Here is a 21,452-nt window from a genome sequence, read left to right as displayed (position 1 = left end):
ATATGTTTTGTAAGTTTAACAGAGTTGTATATAACTTTAGAGTGGTTCATAATGTAAGTTTAATGTACATTTTAACAAAACAAGGAACCATCTGCTTATCATTTGTGGCTGAAAATATATAGCAGCTGAAATAATAATGTTTGTTTTTAGTCGAAAATAAATAGTGACGACCATTTCAAGCATTCGATCACTTCGAAATAATATACAATTTTCTTAATTTTCTGCTGCACACAGTATAATAATATTTTGCTATCGCATTACGTTTCTTATATATTAAATATAATAATATAATTTTATAATTTATAATAAAATAATTGAAAAAAAACCATCTGACAGCGCTGTCGACGTTGATTATGACAAATTACCATAATTAATTTTCTTGTCGTGGTTATTTGAGGGTTATTAATCAAACGTTGAAAATCGCTGGAACTGTTTGTATTCGCGCACACGCATTGGAAAAGTACGACGACTGTTGGTTGCGTTTATTATTATATTATATATATTGCCTATTAGGCCCCGTGATTAGGAAATCTTCCCTACTTTTATTGCCTCTATATCATACGACATAAACCCAGCTGTCTATTGCGTACGCCAACAATCGAGTACCGATTGATTAATATAATAAAATATTGTTTTAGGTATTTACGTGATTTGTTTTCATTTCGTACACTCCCCTATACCAAAATAATCCCCATATATCTGGGTATCCCCAATGTCATGATGATCGATGACGATGTCATACTATGGTTGAAAACATTGAAGAAAAATCGGAGGCGGAAAACCTGAAAATAATGTTTTATAAAATGTATAGACTATAGATGATAGTGCATCATGGCCGTGTACTCGAGGTAGCGATAATATTATACTTAACGTCCCAAACGACAAATTTAACATATCTATTCGAAATTCAAAAAACTCCACCCCTGTCAACGTGAATAGTATATTTTTGTAGATGCGCATTGTGTATGGTATTATATTTTGATACTTTGATATTCTCCATGTATATCAGCTACTTAGTTTTAACATTATGAATTAAGTTGTGTGTCTTTCTTGGCTACGTATGTATTTAGTAATTACGTATTATCATTATCATCGTTTATGGTTTTTTGGCCATGAGCGATTATAGTCGTTCTATAATTAACCGAAAATTATTACTATTTTATAAGAATTTTAATAACCATAATTTATATATTATTTTGTATTTAATGAAACATATTTTCTGTAGTCTATTTTATTTTTATTCAAGATACCTAATACTTCCAACCTCTCTATTGCTTGTATTATACATGGAGTGGACTGTTCACAATTTATCAAGGTAGATGGTAGTAAAATATATACTAAATAATATTGTCATAAACATTATATTATAATCTCTCAGCTCATTTATGTTCCAATTAATAAGATAATATAAAACAGTTATGATTTTTTACGTTAAAAAATATTTTTTATTTATTCTACAATTTAAATTTTTTATGCAAACATCGAATTGATCATCCGTCAAAATTTATCAAAGCACATATTTAAAATATGATGTTTTTTGAATATCGGTAGAGTTTTATTATAGGTATCGTAAATTATTTTAAGCAATATTTAGCTGCACAATAATGAATGTAATATAAAATATGTTTATTCTTTGTGTGCATGACGTTAAGAACAGACAAAAACGTCGGTTCCGAGTGCCTTTCTGAAATATGTCCGATTACAAACCAATGTCGAAAATTATATTATTATGGTTTTACGGAATTATGTGGAATATGCGACATTGTTGCCGAGTTTCACAAATGATTTCGCTTGGTGCATTCGAGTTATTTAATTAAGTCGGTGTAACCCCGTTGATAAATTAATATCGTAATAAACCGTTACGAACCGTTCGCATTCCGCGTGGGTGTGCGTTTCCAGGTAAACAAATCTAATAATAATATCGTGTAGTGGTTATTTATGCACGAACCGCCACGAGGTTTATACCAAATTGACACTAAAATAATATACGCATTACAAACGTTGCCTTCGCGATACACTTTTTTTGTACTATTTCACTGAAGATTACTATTTGCAAAAAAAAAAAAAACAAAACAAAACTCGAAATATTCAAATCAACCGCAACATTCAGGCACAGATATAAAACGTTACGCTTATATTATAGTACAGCTCGCAATATCGAGTTGTTAAAAACGACGATACCGTGTCAATTACGGCCCGTGTATAACAATATCGTGAGCGTTTTATTGGGTCGTTATAGAGGTACATAGGTATCTCTACGCTCTACCTATACATGCTCTTCCTACGGTCGTTTTACCACCCCGATTTCTCTGTACATAATATTATTACAGACGTGTCTTGCCAGTGGAAAACATTTCGTTTTATTGTGGTCAAGTCATCGCTGGCGTGTAGGTACGGTATATAAAAGCATCACTTCTATTAGGTATATTATTATTTTTATTATTATTATTATCGTAAAATAATATTGCGTGCGTTTCTATTTTCGGGCATGGTGACTATAATATTATCTTGACTCGTTGTACCCAATGCCCGACAAGCCGTGGCCGTTTTGTGTCAGAGATCAAATTTCTGATTTTATTTCGACCATAATCAAAATTAATACGATTCCCTCGGTGAAAAAACTCAGCTAAGTAATCATTTTTCGCTTAGAATTGTACGTGTAAAAATCAGTGCTCGAATTGGGGGGTGCGCAGGGAGACAGAGCTCCTCTACTATTTTCTTTTTCTTGTGTACCCCTATTATATTTTTACACTAGAACAAGGGGATGACATAAACTTATGCCCAAAATAATTTTTATTGAAATGTGGATTTCAATCTATGTCAATTATATAACAAATTTTACGATTTTTAATATCAAAAACAATAATTATTAATTTTGTTATGTATTTGGTATATTAATTATGTGTGTTATTGATTATTATAATTTTTTAATTTTCTACTGGAACATGTAGGACGTAAGTATTACTAACAAAATATATTATATTTGGAATTTAAATATCTGCGTAGCTGAAAAGTGGTATTCAAAATATAAGTAAGGTTGGAGACGGGGTGTGGGGGAAAAGCCCCCCACGGGTCTGTGTTAAGTAATTGTGCACTTGGAACGCAGTTTTTAAATCGTTGGATTGAGCTCCTCTACTTAATTTCTCACAATTCGAGCACTATAATATAGTATATATATATATATAATAAATAAAACTTCAATACGTTTTAAAAGAAAATTGCACAGTAAGCGTGTTTTTATCTACACGAATATGTGCCCAATTAAAATTTGAATTCATCAAAAATTTATCTTTGAAATAAATTATCGGTCCCATATTAGTATCCAGAGCAAGTTCGTTTAGAACGATTATACTATTTAAGTGCACCAATTTCAACATTATACCAGTGATATTGACGTTCGGTTTTTGCCATTTAAGGTATTTAAAAATAATAAATTAATGTATAATGAAACCCTCTGTACGTGGTCTATCAAATATTTCACAACTACTATTTGTTTCATAATTTATCTATAAACTACGAGAAAATATGTGTGCCAAGACGGTATTTTTTTTGGACAGTGTTTGTGTGTGTAGTTACAGAAATATCTTATTTAAAATATTATCATAATTATTATATAATATTTTAGGGTATTTATTAAAGTGTTTATATATTTTTCATGGTAAGGACTTACCTAACTATCGTTTTTATTATATAAATATTAAGTATTTTTATACTTGCAGGTTAGTGATAAATAATTTTGTGATTTTCAATTATGGCACTTTATTAATCAAACGATAATACATAATATTATATTTGTTAGGTCTCCTAGACGACCGTATATTCGGTCAAATAATCTAGCATATTATTATGTAATATTTTTAACCATGCTGGTTGCTGGTTTGTTTTTTTATGAAAATACAGCACGTTTGCCATCCGGCAACGCCCTTTCAAATGTCTCCCCTGGTCATATTCACCAAATGGATATTTAGAAAATAATTTATATATCGGCATTAGGCGATTCGATACGCGATTACCTAGCAATTGGACACGAATGCCACTGCAGCGTATATTGTTCAATATGAATCGCCAAAAATTACTCTTTAAAACAATACCTAACAGCGTGCCGATTGGAATACACGAACACACACGTATTATGCGTTTGGATGTTAAACACTGGACACGTCGTGCAGATAATTGTTTTAGATTTTAAATATTTTAATTTATTTTTCAAAGTACTCTCTTGCATTTGTAATACGCATGCACGAAAATGACTGATTGTCGGCCACCCACATACACCGCGACTTCTTGTATTTTAATAACTATAACGTTTTTGTACAATATAACAAATAATAATAGTATGTTTCTATCGAATGCTCCGCGTTTGAGGAAAATGAGCATTTATCCAGGTCTGTCTATTTTATTATTTTTAAAGGACAACAACTGCGTATCAATATATGAGATTTTTAATATCTGCTTCTGTGGCTTCTCTAAACATTAAAAAAGATCTCAATAATAATATATTATGCTGATACCTGCTATAGCTTAACATTTTTCTTATTGTTAATTAAAAAATGTATATTCTTTACATTAAATTTTGTTGAGACTGTATATAGTAGAAGGCTTACTTTATAGTTATTTTATCGACAGATTTAAAATTTCATAAATATTTATAATAATATGGCTCTGAGAGTGATAGTTGATATAGGGTGATGGTGGTTAGAATGTGTGAAACAATTTTGAAAAAATACCAATACAGGACTATTAACCTAACTTTACCATTTAGGGGTGACTCATGGGTGAGTAAAATAGAGTCCTTTATTAAGTGCATTATAGCAAAGTAAAGACATTGATATACAGTGTAGTGTATACATTAATTTGTCGATAAACCTATTCACACTTATATTTGAACTAAACAGTGTTTTTAATGGAAAAAGCACTCGTCAAACTGGTATTCTACTACAACTTTATAACTATATATATACTCGTATATATGTGATACTATTCGCTCAAACAGACGGAGAAATACCAAATAATGACGGTCATCACCTCGCTAGTTAAATAAACGATGTGGAAGAATCGAAAAGAAAAAAACTGAGAACAATTACACGAGGAAAAACATATTATTCTTTAGTTCTTTGTAAACAAGTCGAAATATTACACCTACAGTCTAGCAAGACCTGAAATGAGAACACCAATATCTTCATCTGCACCTGACACGAGATGAATTTCCGCATTGTACTTTATATATATATATATTATATATATCTAGTGACAATTTGTCGATGATGACTCTATGCTCTGCACCCATAATAGTTCAAGTACAGTTCGTAAGACACGTCATTATGGGTTTCGCGCTCGTTTTACGGGTGTTTGGCAGCAAACAAATGTATTTTGTGTAGAGTTTATGAAAACTTGGTGCGACGAAAAAATAGTGTTACCACGCACGCGCATTTACTGTGATATATTTTCTTCTCACCACTTCCGGGCCGCGTTGAAAGTAATATACGCGTGCAAACCGACATTTTCTGTTCATAATATACAAAAATATATGCGTACACGACTACTATAATAATATTATGGAGTGCGAGTGACTATTATAATGTTATCATTTAATATACACCGGAGTGTGACACTCTCGACGAAATACGCGATAAAAGTTATATAATAATAATAATAATAATAATAATAATAATAATATACATATACCCACGTAGTATTATTGCCGTGGGTACTGTTTCTCGAAATTGTGTACGCTCACTATACGCTCGTTGTATTATTAGAAACTTTGGGACACCTTATCGTTAAAAACTTTCCACGAAACGTATGCGTACAATAGGTAGGTACATGTTAATAATATAACGTGCATCGTAATAATAACATTATAATATTATTAACCTTGTACGGTTGATATTGTGCCGTCGAAGAGACCGAATTAACCTGCGAGTCGGATAAATTGTTTTTTTATTTTCGTTGCCGACGGACGTGCACATGCGATCTATTGCACGCCGACCTTAGCCCGTTATTTTTCTACTTTTTTATCGCGATTAAATACACGGGGCTGCTACCTCCTACTCGCGGGTTATTTATAAAAAGCATTTATCGCGATGTGTCTTATTCTCGTTTAAGTTTTTATTTTCTGTACGTATTACTGTAGGTACTTGCGGAGTTTGTAATTATATAAATATGATATTTTTTTTCATCGCATGTACAGCTGCAGTACACTTAAAAGTAGATAGTAAAATTATTAATAATAAAATGAAATAACCGTGTTATCGTTCGGTTTTATAGTTCCACACATTAAAACCGGTGACGGCTGAGGCTGACAACGTTCAGGCATGCCGTGTACGCTGATGTTTTAGTAACGGGTGTGTAACGACGATGCACCGTTGGCGAAGTTGTGCCAAAGTTGTCACGACAATGGTTTTCTGTTAACCGTATCTTATTCGTACTCGACACGTTGTGTTGGTTTTCGCTGTATTTTTCACAATCATAACTTATGAAACTTATGAATAAAAAAAATAAAATATTTACGATACACATATATTACTTGTATTTGTGTGTTTGTGCGTGATGCGTAGATATAAATACGTGTCTATCGACGTGCATGGATGGTCTGAGTGTTCGTGTGCGCACATTGTTAGCACTTTTAGAACAGTGGCGTACTATTTTTCTGATAGCAATATAGATATTAGATACACAATGTACATTTTATTTAATACACGCACACAAAGTGCCCATCTCATAACTCCGCTTTTGTTTGTGTGGCCTTTTAAAAAAAAGCTAACTAACAGTACCGTATTTCGTTGTAATTATTTGTTAATATCTTTTTTCTTTTCAACTTGAGTTTAATATAATATGATATAAAATTTAATAAATAAAATACTACTCACACATTTAAATTACAGAATCAAATCATCTTTACAAATTCAGTAGGTGTATTGTGAATTTTATTCGTATGATTTGTTGATACATTTAAAAGAAACTTACAGACATGAGCTGGGTAGTACATTAATATAATATTATTATATCAAATAGATGGAAACATAACACGAGATTAACGCATCTATTATGTTTTGCGACAATTTTTAGATTATTATTCTGTAAAAACCTTTTCAATATTCCATTAATATTAATTATAGGTAAATATTAAATTATATTATAATTGTTGGCAGTAATTACAATTGTATTTGTATGTAATATTTCTTCTGCTTTAATTTTACAGTATTTAAAATCGTAATTGACCTTCCAACTACCCAGTTCCCTAATCGTATAAAGAATAAAGATAATATAATAAATATAATACATATAATCACTGAATGTAGGTATGATACCAATTAAAACAATTATTTTCATGAACACAACTATCAGTTTATTATTTAATATCTCTCCATGCCGGGTAATAATATTTAATGGTTTGTCATATCTAATTAAGTTAATTTGTATCTCAAATATTTTGAGCAATTTTTGATTAAAATTATTTTAAAACTGTTCCCTGCGTGCAGTGATTTGATTGTTATTATTATGTACAGTTTTATGTACACAAAATCATTTTGAATTCTGAGCCTTTTATAAATAAAGATTTTCGGGTTTATTTTTCCAGTTAATAGTTTTTAGGATAGATTATTACAATTTACAATGAATATTTCCCTACATGTGTATTAACTGCAATGTATAATGAAATAAATTGAATAATGAAAGTTGTAATTAAACTTTTCAAGAGATCATAAAAAGTGCAAAATATAGCAAAATTTACGGTCAAACTTATAATGAATGGATGTCAGTTTGAAATCGTTTTTACTACGCTATGATTAATCACTTTTGGGCTTAAAAAGCTAACAACACATATTTCTAAACCATCCTCCCAAGCGACTAAATGACTTACCCCGAAACGCGATTCCCGAGAGACTTTTATTGGCCGAGTCGAGTTAAAGCATGATAAACGTTCAACCATTTTATTTTTATTTTTTTTATAAACCTTTTTACAATGAATTGAAAAATCAATAATTAAACATGAACAACGAATAACATGATACAAAATTTGCTTCGTTACAATTGATTAACAACTAGTTGACGGAACGTATCTTGCTCAAGTGAGCGTATAATAATTAAAATAATGTCACTCAGCTATCCCCATCCCTTTTCTATAATTACTGTTATCCTTAATTATTCCATTATTTGTCGTACACATTAAAATTATTTTGGTATTTCTCTTGATGTAGGAATTATATTATTGATGATGAACGAGCATTGTCAAATAAAAAGACGAATTACAAGAATATTTGAATTGTATTATGACGGTAATTCTCCATGATATGACTGTCATGACTATCTTGTCACGTCATTGTAGAAATAAGGAAAAAAATTACATTCAAACTCTCTTTAACATAAAACATAGTAACATTATTGCTCTATAATACAATATTTAGTTTTCAATGTGTGTAAAAAATATTATATTCAAACGTGGAATAATAATATTAAGTAATATATTGATCGTAAATGTGTTGTTTGAAATAAAAACTTTCTTAAATTGTATTTACGTTTGTATTCCATGATCATATATTATATTATTATGTTATATTATTGTCTGTACCAATTTTCATCATCTGGGCTAAAAAAAATTATATAAAAATTACTATAGTTTATTCAGTTTATTGAAATAAGTATGTACCTCAATACCTACTTTATAAAATTCATGTCTGGTATATATATCCCATAATATATTATTTAGCTAACATTTTTTTTATACCATGAAACAGTATTTATGCATTTTTGTTTTTATCCTAATATGTTAAATGAAGCATCCTATGTTCTATTTTTAATTTTAATAATGTTATACATAACAAACATGACTATTTGTTAATGCTTAATTAACATCAGTATGTTTTTATAAGAGTAAACTAAATCATTTACAATAGCGTTTATATTAGACATTTTTTAAAATATTGGACTCTCAAAATTACTCTGGTGGCCCAATTGGAATATTTATGGGATTATAATGGGTAATTTGTTTTTGTCTTTTGAGTAGCTCTTGTGTTTAGAACTAATAATTACAATTTAACTATACATTTAAAAAAAAATTAATATATATTAGTTTGCTATATAATATTATTAAATTAATTGTACATACTACTAAGTGCGTATTTACTATCAATATGACAATATGTAACGTGACTTACCCATTCTTACGTTTACTACCATAATATTGGAGCTAATACTAATATGATTACACTAATCTCATACTACATTATAAATTAAAACGCAGGCAATATATTATATATGTGTAATGTAGTTTGTTTATTCCGTTTAATTAGTTGTTGATACAAGTATTAAAAAAAAAAAAATGTTATAAGTTATTAGCGATAATTTGTTAGGTATTGGTTCATTTATTTTTGGAACAAGAAATTTAAATGGTATATTACAGATGGACAACTGAGTGTGTTCTTTCTATTATAATATCCTACTTTAATTTCGATTTCGATATGCGTGCAATAGTAGTAGCGCGCACGCTGAACAAAATAATAATAATAAAACAAAAATATAGAAACGGTCAATGACGTCAACTATTATTGTTACTTTTTATTGGGGGTCAAATGGTATTATATTTTTTTTTTCAATTATAATACCACGGTCCATAAATAAATGAAGGGCCTAAAATATTGTCGTGACTGCCGTCGAATGGTGCGGAAAATAATCAATTTCTATTAGGCCATATGGGTTTGGCAGCGATACAATTTCGACGCGGTGAAATATTTAGCCCTCTAGGTCAGCCGTCGGTAGATCCTAAAAAAAAAATAAATAAATAAATAAAATAAAACAAATAAACGCATGAGCCGAATCATCAAAGAATATATCTTTATAATATATATAATACGTGTCATTATCAAAAAGAAGAAAAAACGTGTGTATAAAAAATAAAATAAATGTAATGGTATGGTCATTAGGTTATTGCAGCAGTGTCGTGTCCCCCGGAAACTACTGCGTAGCGCATGACAGGGTAGAACGAGAGGGGGGTAGAGGACTTGGTCGTAGTTGTATAAATATAACTCATACCCGAAACGTTTTTTTTTTTTTTTTTGTTATCTATTTAGTTTTTTCTCTTGGAACGAAATTACGGTCACCACGTGGTTACAACTCGGCGGTTTCGCGCTGTAAATAAAAAAAAAAAAATTCTTGTAATTTTGTCGGCAGCCGGTATATTATATAAATATATACGACGATGACTGTGGGATGTGGGGGAGTTCAATTTAAATCATCGTAAACCTATATTATAATACACGAACTTACCTTGAACTTAGCAGTTTATCATGTACATGATCATTGATCATTGGTCATTTATATATGCATATAATATATACTCAAAGTTGAATAAAAACCGTATAAATTATGAGAAGAAAACCAATCGTTGTTTGAATTAAAAAAGTTATATAATTAATATTATTAGTATACTGCAGTATACAATAAAATTAAAAACATTGTTTATAAATTCGTTTTTTTTTTTGTTTCGTTAATGATAGGTATCACATTTTTTTCAATATTCAAAAAGTCACGTAGGTACATACAGGTGACGTTCTGATACATATAACATCTTGCACCTATATGTTATAAATTTCATTATTTTACATATATTTATGTGCGTAGATATTACCATTAATCGTGTTGTTAAAAAAATATCACAATTAGTAAAAAAAACAATTTGATTTTAGTGAAATTTTGGATATTACAATATTTGAATTTTTACGACAGTGTTGTTATTATGTACAATATACCTAATATTCATTGTACTATTCATCAACGATTTCTATACATTCATTATTATTATATACTCAGTAGCCGCAGTTTAACAGTATACATATTTTGTTTTGCTGTATAGCTGAATACCTAATTCTTTTTTATTTGAAATTAATTTTTAGTGTTTTAAAGATATATGTTTTCAGTTGCATATTTTTTTAAATATAGGATGTTTTTACTCGTAGTATATTGTGTACATATTTTAAGGTTTTTAATTCACTATTTCATTCAGAGAGCAATATAATATTTCTATACAACGATGAACGAATACAAAGTTTTTGATTTCAAGATAAGTTTGTGATCATTCAAAAATACGTACTCGCGTTTGTCAGTGTATAAAAAAATTAGATTTCCGTCCAATGTGTTATTATGTTTGTGGCACGACGACAAGGTGTGCTTTACAGTGATGATGTGTCATCCCCTGGAATTAGACGCGTAATATTTAAGTGGACGAATGCACGTTCGTTCATTTGTTTGTTTTTACGGCCAGATGTCGCTTGTCTATAATGAGCCCTTCGATGTTTTCACGTCGCAGACAGTACAAAAAAAAAAAAAAAAAAACACGAATATAAAAACGTGCGACGTCGTGATGAACGATGACGGTGACCATACCGTTGTATATCACATAATTATAGTAATTACGTATGATTATAAATATAACAGTATTGTGTCCGCTCGACGAGACGAAACAATAATTCACTGAACTCGTAAATGAATCAATGAATCACACCTGCCACACACAACTGTGCAGAAGTTGAAAATAACTAATCGACTGTTAATATATGTTTATTTTCGCGGAAATTTTGAACGGCCCACGAGCGGCAATTTATCGCGTCGCATATGAATGTTGGCATTTTTTACCGTTCGTATAAAACATACCGACGGCCTGCGAAATTTAATGCACGTATATAACTTCGATATAAGTTATCCTGCCGGACGCAACCTTTAACACGTATTTTGACTTCGTGCTCAAATCAGGCGTCGATTGGGGCAAATGTTATAGCATTGCTATAATTATTACAATATAGGAAATTACAGGGTAAATCCAATAACAAAATTTTATTTAAACAATATATGGTTTTACTCGATTTCGTGTCGGATCACCGGATATTGGGTCCAACTAATTTGCATGTTATGTAACAGAGTTCTAGTTCACAAATTTAGTTTTCACTATATATTTAAATTTTAATAAACTATCATACTCTGGTAACTGATAAAACATCCGTTTGAATAATCCAATTAAAATAAAATGAATTCGAGACTTATATCTCACACGAGCCAGAAATTAGCAGTAAAAATGTACAATTATATATCATACAAAATAGACTTGTAATTTTTTTGTCATTAATGAATCGTATTTTTTTTCAGGTGGTGCTTGTGTTCATTTTAAGTATAGCATCTCTAATTATATATTTTATCGACGCCTCCAAGTAAGTTGAAAACACAAGTTATGTAGGTACAGCAGTTTCCAGAGTTTCTCATCAATTTAAATTACGGTTTTTTTTTCCAGCGAGGAGGTTGAACGATGCCAAAAGTGGAGTCACAATGTTACTCAACAAGTAGATTTAGCGTTCAATATTTTTTTTATGGTTTATTATTTTATAAGAGTAAGTATTCGAAATGCAAATATTGTTGCATATACAAATATCCTTAAAATGTAGTATTCTTGAGGTCTTTTAATTGCATTTTAATGTTTAGGAAGTAAATGTTGTTCATTGATATTAAAAGTAGTCAAATGGCTGTCATCGTATTTTCATACATACAATGTATTGTAAGATAACATTTAAGGGAATGTATTTCTTTTTTATATTCACATCAAAGTTCTATAATAATTGAAAAATTTACATAAAGAAATGCGAAAATGAGCTAAAGAAAATTAAATTAATATTATCTAGAACGATAGTAAAAATTATTACAATGCAATTTCCTGTTGGCTTTTATGATTGTTATAAAATTTAAATAATTTGCATTATTTATTCATCATATAATAGGAAATTCCTTAGACAAGTACAAATTTAAATAACATAAAATGCTTATGAGAGCTTATAAGCCGGTTAATAGAATATTTTTAGATTATTTCTGACTAAAGTTATCGTCTTTTCTTGTTTACCATGGACTAGAATAGTAATAAAAGCAATTGCATCAAGATTACAGTAATTTAAAATTTAATTGAAAACTGAAAAAGTGCAATACATCACTATACACTGAATTTTAAAGTTATAAATTACTAAATAAAATTATTCTACATTAAATGTCAGTTTAAACTAATCAGAAATTTATTGAAACCATTAATATTAAACTTTATCATAGTAACTATATTTACACATGTTTAATAATATTCTTGTCTTTGGATCTTAAAAATGTTTCCTATTTTGTTTATAGTTTATAGCCGCCAGTGATAAGTTATGGTTTATGTTAGAAATGTACTCGTTTGTAGACTACTTCACGATTCCACCGTCGTTTCTATCGATATACTTGGGTCGAACTTGGATCGGTAAGTGCAATGAAAAATTTAAGAAAAACGATAATATTTTACAAATGCAGTTTTATTACTAAATGTATATTAGAGGAAGATATATTATTTAATATTATCATTTTAACCTTTAGAATATATATAGGTTAATTCATTTTTTCTAGGTCTAAGGTTCCTCCGAGCTCTGCGCCTAATGACAGTGCCTGATATTTTGCAATATTTAAACATTCTAAAAACGTCGAGTTCAATTCGACTTGCTCAACTTGTGTCTATTTTTATATCCGTGTGGTTGACCGCCGCCGGAATCATCCATCTCGTAAGTACTATAACTACTCAATCTACATTATTTAATTCATTTTTTTTTGGTTGTAAAAATAATTAATCACCCCATAAAAGTCACTAGAGAAGCTACAATAAAATTGTCTTTCTATAGTCCTATATTACAATTTCTTCTAAAATAAACGTCGAATAAAGGTCAAATCTTAAAAGAGTGTTATGATATTTAGACACTGTATTCTTTTCTCTTTGCCAATTTTTTTCATAGTATAATTATTATTATTTATTATGAGCACATAAAAATAATGTTTCAAACTATGTAGAATAATTGGAATAACATAACGATATGTTGTGTATGCATTAATTGGTTTAACTTCAATGATTTATCAATTTGAATTTCCTAATTTATATTGATTTTATCGATAAGGTTTGTAGATTTACACATAAAACGTTAGTACGTATACGACATCTACAAGTTGTGGAAATTAAAATCTATCTACTTGAACTCCTATTAGATACACGTTCTTAGATACGATTCTGATTTTAAAATATATTATTAAATCAAAATGATTTTTGTAATATTTTAGCTGGAAAACTCAGGAGATCCATTTGAGTTCCAAAACCAGCAACGGTTATCATACTGGACTTGTGTGTACTTTTTGATTGTCACCATGTCCACGGTCGGATATGGAGATGTGTTTTGCCAGACTATTTTGGGCAGAACTTTTCTAGTATTTTTCCTACTCGTCGGCCTCGTAAGTGATATGTTTCTTTTTTAATTACATTATATTTTAATTTCTTATATTTTGCCTCTTGTTTACATTAAGTGTTAAATAAATGTAATAGTAGAATCACGTAAAATACAATGTCACGTGCCACGTGAATATAGGGACGTATAATATATATAAATATGTATATATATGATAGGTCGTTATTTTTTGGTTAAATCATGACTTTATTACACAATCGGGGACGATAATATTGTGATACTTGTAAATAAAGTATAAAAAATAATATAATTAAATAAAATGTATTTATAAAAATTAATCAAAAATAATTAAAAAAAAAACAAATATAATACTATCTTCCGTTGTCACTTATTATATGTTTTGGCGGTGTATGAGTGCTATTCGTCTAAGTTCGCATTAATACTATTCGAATTTAGCATTGATAATACAAAAAAAAATATAACCAACAAATAGATGCATTTTATTTTATAAAAATTACTAAATATTATGTTATAGAATTTTTACGCACAATAAATAATATATTATAATTATAAGAAAATATGTTTTTTTGCGCTAAATACAAAATTATTTAATATTTACTCATACTTAAAGATTTAATTTTTAATCTAAGAATAAACGAATAATATTTTTGTGGCAGAAGCTTTCAGCAGGTAAAACGCTATAATACACGTATTTTTTAGTTAGATTTATTATTACTATTATTTTTTTTTTAAAAGCTCTAAAAAGCTGGCTGTTATTTTTTTTTACACACACATTAGCATTACAAAGTATGAGCATCAAAAAATGATCCTGTTTAACCCTCCCCACCCGTACGGTATTTGCCTCTGAGAGACAAATTGGAGTAAAAGGTCATACATAATTTTATTTTTATTATTATTATTTCACTATATAAATATCCACTATAGTTATAATAGTTCATAATGCAGACCAATAGACTATTATTAAATAATACATAGTTTATTACCTATACATAATAATATGTATATGTATTTTTTTTATTTATTGACATAGTTTAGCTTCGTTTAAATACTTGAGGCCTTTTCTTTTTTTGGGTGCTTTTTATTATTATAAATAATATATATTTATATCTATAACATTGACATGTCAAGGTAACCGCTAAAATGCTTGGCAGCTTATTGAACATATATGAATCATTAAACTATTTCACTATACAATAATATTCGTTTAAATTTGTACGCGCTGTTTAGCTTTGGATTTGCATGGACTGCAGGGTCGTTTATAATTCCAAGGGCGGTTACAGCGCTCCAAATCAATTATTTTTTATCACATTTATTATGGAACACGACTGCAATTGACGAAATATAACATTTCGAAATTACATAATATTATTATTACAATGCATGAAGTTTATTCAATCATATTTTTTATTATTATTATATCATAGTAGAACGATATATTCTAGGAGAATAAGGTGATGTCTGTTTATATACATGCGTAAAAACTCATAATACGTAATATGTAATAATGTAATATAATATATAATATATATAAACATATATACACGCACAGAAGTGTGTGCGTTTATACGTTATTGTATAATTCTTAAATGTTTTTTGAATAATTATTATGAGTAATAACTAATATTTGCTAAAAAAAAGTTATTATTTTATATCATAATTATATACTAAAATAACTTATATTATATCAATTATGTTGTAATTTGTTATACGATGGTCGTTGACTACATATTTTTATTATTGCATATAATTGTGCTTGACGAGTTTGTATATTACATTTCGATTATTTATCGTATAGACTATAACTATAACTATAACTATATATTATATATTACATACATATTTTAACATAAATTATTATTATAATACATATACATTCATTATTATTTTATTTTTTTTTTATATCTATTTTGTTTTATTATCACTTAGGCAATATTTGCTAGTAGCATACCAGAAATTATAGAACTCGTAGGAAGTAGATCAAAGTATGGTGGAGAGTTCAGACGTGAACATGGAAAGAGGTATATACAATATAAACACCTTAAATGGAACCTAATATAATATTATACAACAGTATAATATAATATTTATTTAATTTTTTTTTTTAATTTTGTCTGCCACCTATTTAGATATTTTTTATTTTATCGATTACATTTTTAATTTCACCACTGGTTCGCCTATGACCTATATTTTAATGAAGACAGATATTTTAAAATTTTTATTTTTGTTTGATTTTATTTTTTTTAACTAACCGATAATATTATAATTATTATTATAACTATTCATGGAATTTTTATTATTTTCGATTGACGTTCATTTATTGCATATACAATTAATATAATGGAAAACCTCTATTTGCATGTAATTCATTTAATTTTAATTTTTTTCTTACTCTTGGTTATGCCCTGTTTATTTTATTTTTCTATCTCACAGTATGATTTTTTGTCTGATGCATTAACTCCCATATATTTGAACCTCATACATATATATATATATAGTTAAACACGAAGGTCATAAAACATTGAGGTATAATAACACAAAATGTGGACTAATATACAATAAAAGGTAATACATCATGATAATATTGTGATGAGAATTTTAATTTAATTATCATCATCGATGAAATTTGATTTTAGAAATGTACAAATATAATGTAAATAATCGATGTATAATAATTTTTAAAGAATTAAATGCAATTATTATTGATTTTCGTTAAACAATACAAAAACTGTATAATAATATAATAGCCATCAATGACCTTTTACTCTGTGCAGGTATAGATCATCAGAATCACGTTTTTGAACGTGATTTTGATTATTGAACATAAACATAAACACAGAAACAAAATCATAATACTACTTTCTAGTTATTATTGCTTTTAATAAAGAGCAGTGTAATATATTATTTGGAGTCATTAATGTTATTTTTTTAAATTAATTATTTTTGTTATTACTATATATTTTTTTTAATACACAAATAAGATTTGAAAATCGCATATTATTTTGTGCGAATCGATCAAGTACCAACCGTGGGTTTTCACAAAAAATAAGTTACTAAGTATAGATGCACTAATAGAACACTAACTACGCTAATACTATTACATTTTTTTTTTATATATATACACCGAATATTATATACTATGTACAACAATAACAATATAACATATATTTGTATGTCTGTATACACAATGAACAAAGTTTAAATATATTGTATAACTCCACGTGCGATTAACCTTTTAAACTTTTATAAAAAAAAAAAAAAGAAAAAGAAAAAATGGGTCACCGGGGTTTGCTGCGGTCGTCGTACCAGCCGCGAGCCGGGGCGATACCGACGACAAAACGTCTTTGGCGCGTCACTGATAAATGATTGCAATGTCGTTTTCATGTTAAATGTTTTATGGTTATTTGGCTATATACTATACTATATTATACTAGTTGTAGACCTGAAGTTTAGCCGATACGATACTTGTCTTACAATGTACACGCATAATAATAATTAATCGGTTCTTTCGGTTACGTCGGAATTAATCTTCTTTATTTCGCCAATCCATTATTCTCTATCTCTAGTCCCCACCCCTTAGTCACCCTCTATTTCTTTCTTATTCTACCCCCCTCTTTATCTCTCCATCACTCTTTAAAATTCTATACAGTCTAACGTCGTGAACTGGCCAAGACTTAACACGATCGCGTTTAAAAGATATTAATGGCTTTTCGAGCGGGACTCAGTACAGCGACGGACAACTCATTTCGTCGATCCCATCGGTTGCACGATTGTTACGATATAAATTAATATATTATATCGGTCACGTCGATTGATGATGTTTCTTCGTTTTCGACGTAATCGGACGGACCATGGGCGCAAAAAAAAAAAAAATAATATACACTCACTTACTCACACGAACTTAGAGAAAAATGTTCACGATTTGTTATAATTATAGTGTTTTTTATTATTATTATTATTATTATTATTATTATTTGTTTTTCTTTTTTGTTGGTTATTGTTTTGTTTTGTTTTTATTTTTGTTTGGGGTTTTTTTTAATATCATGTTAATATTGTATTGTTAACCGAACGGTGATAGGCTGTGATGGCAAGCTGGATACCCGAAATCACCGAGCTCGCTGGCAACAGGAAGCGATATGGTGGGGAGTACAAGCGAGAAAGGCGAAGGCAAGAATCGCCAATGAACTATTATTTTTTTTTTCGTATTTCGTACATTACATATTTTATATAATATATATAAATATATATTATATATTATTGTATATGTTTATCATTTTATATTTTTATTTTTTAATTTGTTATTTACAAAAAAAAAAAAAAGTAATCTTCTGAAATAACTCGGACCGCATTTGTTATACGCTTCGATGGGGTTAATAATATTTTCCTTTAGTCTTTCACGATCGATTAGATTGCATTTTGTTCGCTTAACGCTACATAATATATTATAATTTTATACATATTATATATATATATTATATATATAATTTTTTTAAATTTGGAGTATAACGCAAAATGGAAACAATGTATTTTCACGGAGTATTTTTTCTACGATACGATTTTATGGACATGTATTTTTTTAATGTTTTTTTTAACGACAATCGTGTAAAAAAACGTTGGGCTCGGTCGTCCTTAGGGTGTTTCCATTTATGATGCCAAAATTACGCCCTATATCAAGTGTTACGGTTTGACAATAATATTGTTATGGTTTGTATACCTATACTAAATATTTTGGAGCGTGTTTTATGTATTTTAAAACGATTACAACAATAATAACTGCTACAATAATAATACAATCAATCGATGTGAATTATTATTATTTGATTTCTATTATTGTTGTTATTATTACAATATATAAAAAATATATGACCAATTAATTAAAACCGATGGAAATTCATTTATTATTTCCGTGGTCAATAGATAATACGATAATGCTAATGCTATTATTATAATAACTATTATTATTACTATAACTATTACTGTCTATTATTATTACTAAAACTATTATACTTAGTATTATTATTATTATTATTATTATGACTGTTATTATAGTAAAACGCGCGATACGTATTTTCCGAAACGACTGCCGCCGCGCCGCTGCCGTAACGGTCGTTTCGGAATAAAATGTGATTTTCTGAGGGCCAAGCGTAAAAACAGATGTTAATCTGTGGACTAGTAGGTGTAATCGTCACGTGTATATGAGATTCAAGCTAAAAATATAATATTAGTTTGTTGTACAGCCAGGCCGTGAAAATACATTGTCACATAAACATCACGCGACATCTACCATCGTAGCCAAATCAGTTATCTTGGTGGCATGAACAAAATATTCCCTAACATAGTCGAAAAAAAAATAGTTTAGAATATATATATATAGTAAACAATATCTAAAATTTAGATGTTAGATTCGTTATATTATTATTATTATTATTATTATTATTTATTTATTTATTTTCTATTTTTTTGCAAACCCAATACATGTAGAATTCGCACTTAATAGCTTCATTAGTTTTGTCAGTAATAAAAACATAATATACATAATATCAATATATTATTGTCATAGGATATTACTTTTCCTCATGAATAACATTTTTGTTTTTTTAAGCATTATTATCTAATTTTTTCGAATATTACGTGCCATGAAAAAATGTAGAAAATATCTAACCATATATATTTTATTTATTTAATTATTTATTTATTATTATTTTTGTAATATTTTTTTGAATAATTGAAAATTAAAATGAAATGAAAGTATAGATTTTGTTTTTAAACAACTCGGCGCGGATATATATTTTTAAAATATTTTATTTTCGTCATGAAAAAAAATAGTAAAATTTGATAACTAGATAGATTTAAAAGAAACACAGGGGCAAAGGTGCTTTACTAGTAACAATAAAGGTAGTTTAATTTTTATATTTTATTTCGTATTTTTAAGACGCTGACAAAAGTAAGGTGCCTAAAATGAGATAACAGTTTTTTCCGCCACACAGTTTTATTTTTATTTTTTATTTTTATTATTTTTTTTGTTATTATTATTATTATTATTATTATTATTTAAAACTCAAAATATTAAAATAGCAGGTGCATTATTATGAGTTGTTGTGTGTTTCATATTTTGTTTTTTGCATTTTATTTTGTTTGTACACCAAGAAACATTGGCTCGTTGGTAGATTTCCGAATGAATCATAACAATAATAATTATACACTCACATGATCTAACCAAAAAATTAGGATAGAATAGCTATTACAAAAAATAAAAAAATAAAGCATGAACAATTTTTTTTTGGAATGTAATCGTTTTATTTTAACAAGACTAAAATATTTCGTAAGGTTTTGTAAGCGTGAATTTATTGAAATTATATCAAAATTGTATAGAAATAATTTCAAATTACGATGTATTATAGTTGTTTTTACGTAAATACCTAACAAAGTGTTACTGCTGATCGCTAACAAGCCACGTTTCTTTAGGTGTGCTCTCTTTAGGTGTTTTATTCCTTAAACAAATTAATTAAAATTATTTTTTAAATGTACGTTTTTTTATTATTTTTGTTTTTTAATTTCAAAAAATACAATAACTCTAGGGTATTATTATTGGCGGTAAAAACTGACAATATGATCTCAAAAAAAAAAAAAAACGAAAAAATACTTAATTCGTAAAAAGTTTAAAAAAAAATTAAAATATAATTATAAAATACGGGCTTTTTAACAGATGCATACTGAACGTAACTTTAACAATCCTACCCGAATGTTTCCGACTAACTGTTCTCATTTCGTTCAGTGTGCGTCTGTCATCGTGCACTCGTCTAAAGCTGTCAAAATCACACAAACACACACACACACACACACACACACACACACACACACACACACACACATTGACACATATATACACATACATACTTATTTACACATAAATACAAAATAATATATACACTAGCACGAGCAAATGTAAACATTCACACAAACACCATATAAAAAAAAAAATTAAATAGGTTCTTATGTGATAATAATGTACGTTCTAATAATAATTATAACGTGGCGCAATTTTCTCATGTATGTTTCTTGAAATTTTGAACTATCCTTGAATGATTTGGGGTTCCTTAGGCGATTTTTGCGAGTTGTATACCCGAGATAATTGACCTGATCGGAACTAGACCAAAATACGGAGGAACCCTGAAGAATGAACGTGGAAGGAGGTAATATTTTACATAC

The 21,452-nt window shown here is 28.5% G+C and overlaps 1 protein-coding gene across 6 annotated transcripts in view; it reads left to right on the top strand.

The window, feature by feature from the left end:
* The window catches only part of LOC132920729 (calcium-activated potassium channel slowpoke), a 71,337-nt gene that overhangs the window by 11,625 nt on the left and 38,260 nt on the right, over positions 1-21,452 (top strand). For 5 of the 6 annotated variants that reach the window (XM_060983364.1, XM_060983361.1, XM_060983366.1 and 2 more), the window contains exons 2-7: positions 12,136-12,197; positions 12,278-12,374; positions 13,150-13,261; positions 13,405-13,556; positions 14,104-14,271; positions 21,345-21,436. In XM_060983364.1, coding sequence (XP_060839347.1) covers positions 12,136-12,197; positions 12,278-12,374; positions 13,150-13,261; positions 13,405-13,556; positions 14,104-14,271; positions 21,345-21,436 — 683 coding nt within the window. Of the gene's footprint in view, positions 1-12,135; positions 12,198-12,277; positions 12,375-13,149; positions 13,262-13,404; positions 13,557-14,103; positions 14,272-16,172; positions 16,265-21,344; positions 21,437-21,452 lie in introns of all 6 variants that reach the window. The other variant, XM_060983363.1, reaches the window with a different exon arrangement.

This window comes from Rhopalosiphum padi, chromosome 2 (assembly GCF_020882245.1).
Source record: "Rhopalosiphum padi isolate XX-2018 chromosome 2, ASM2088224v1, whole genome shotgun sequence".
NCBI lineage: Eukaryota > Metazoa > Arthropoda > Insecta > Hemiptera > Aphididae > Rhopalosiphum > Rhopalosiphum padi.
The sequence above is the reverse complement of the archived record's forward strand: the minus strand, read 5'-3'. Positions and strand labels throughout refer to the sequence as shown.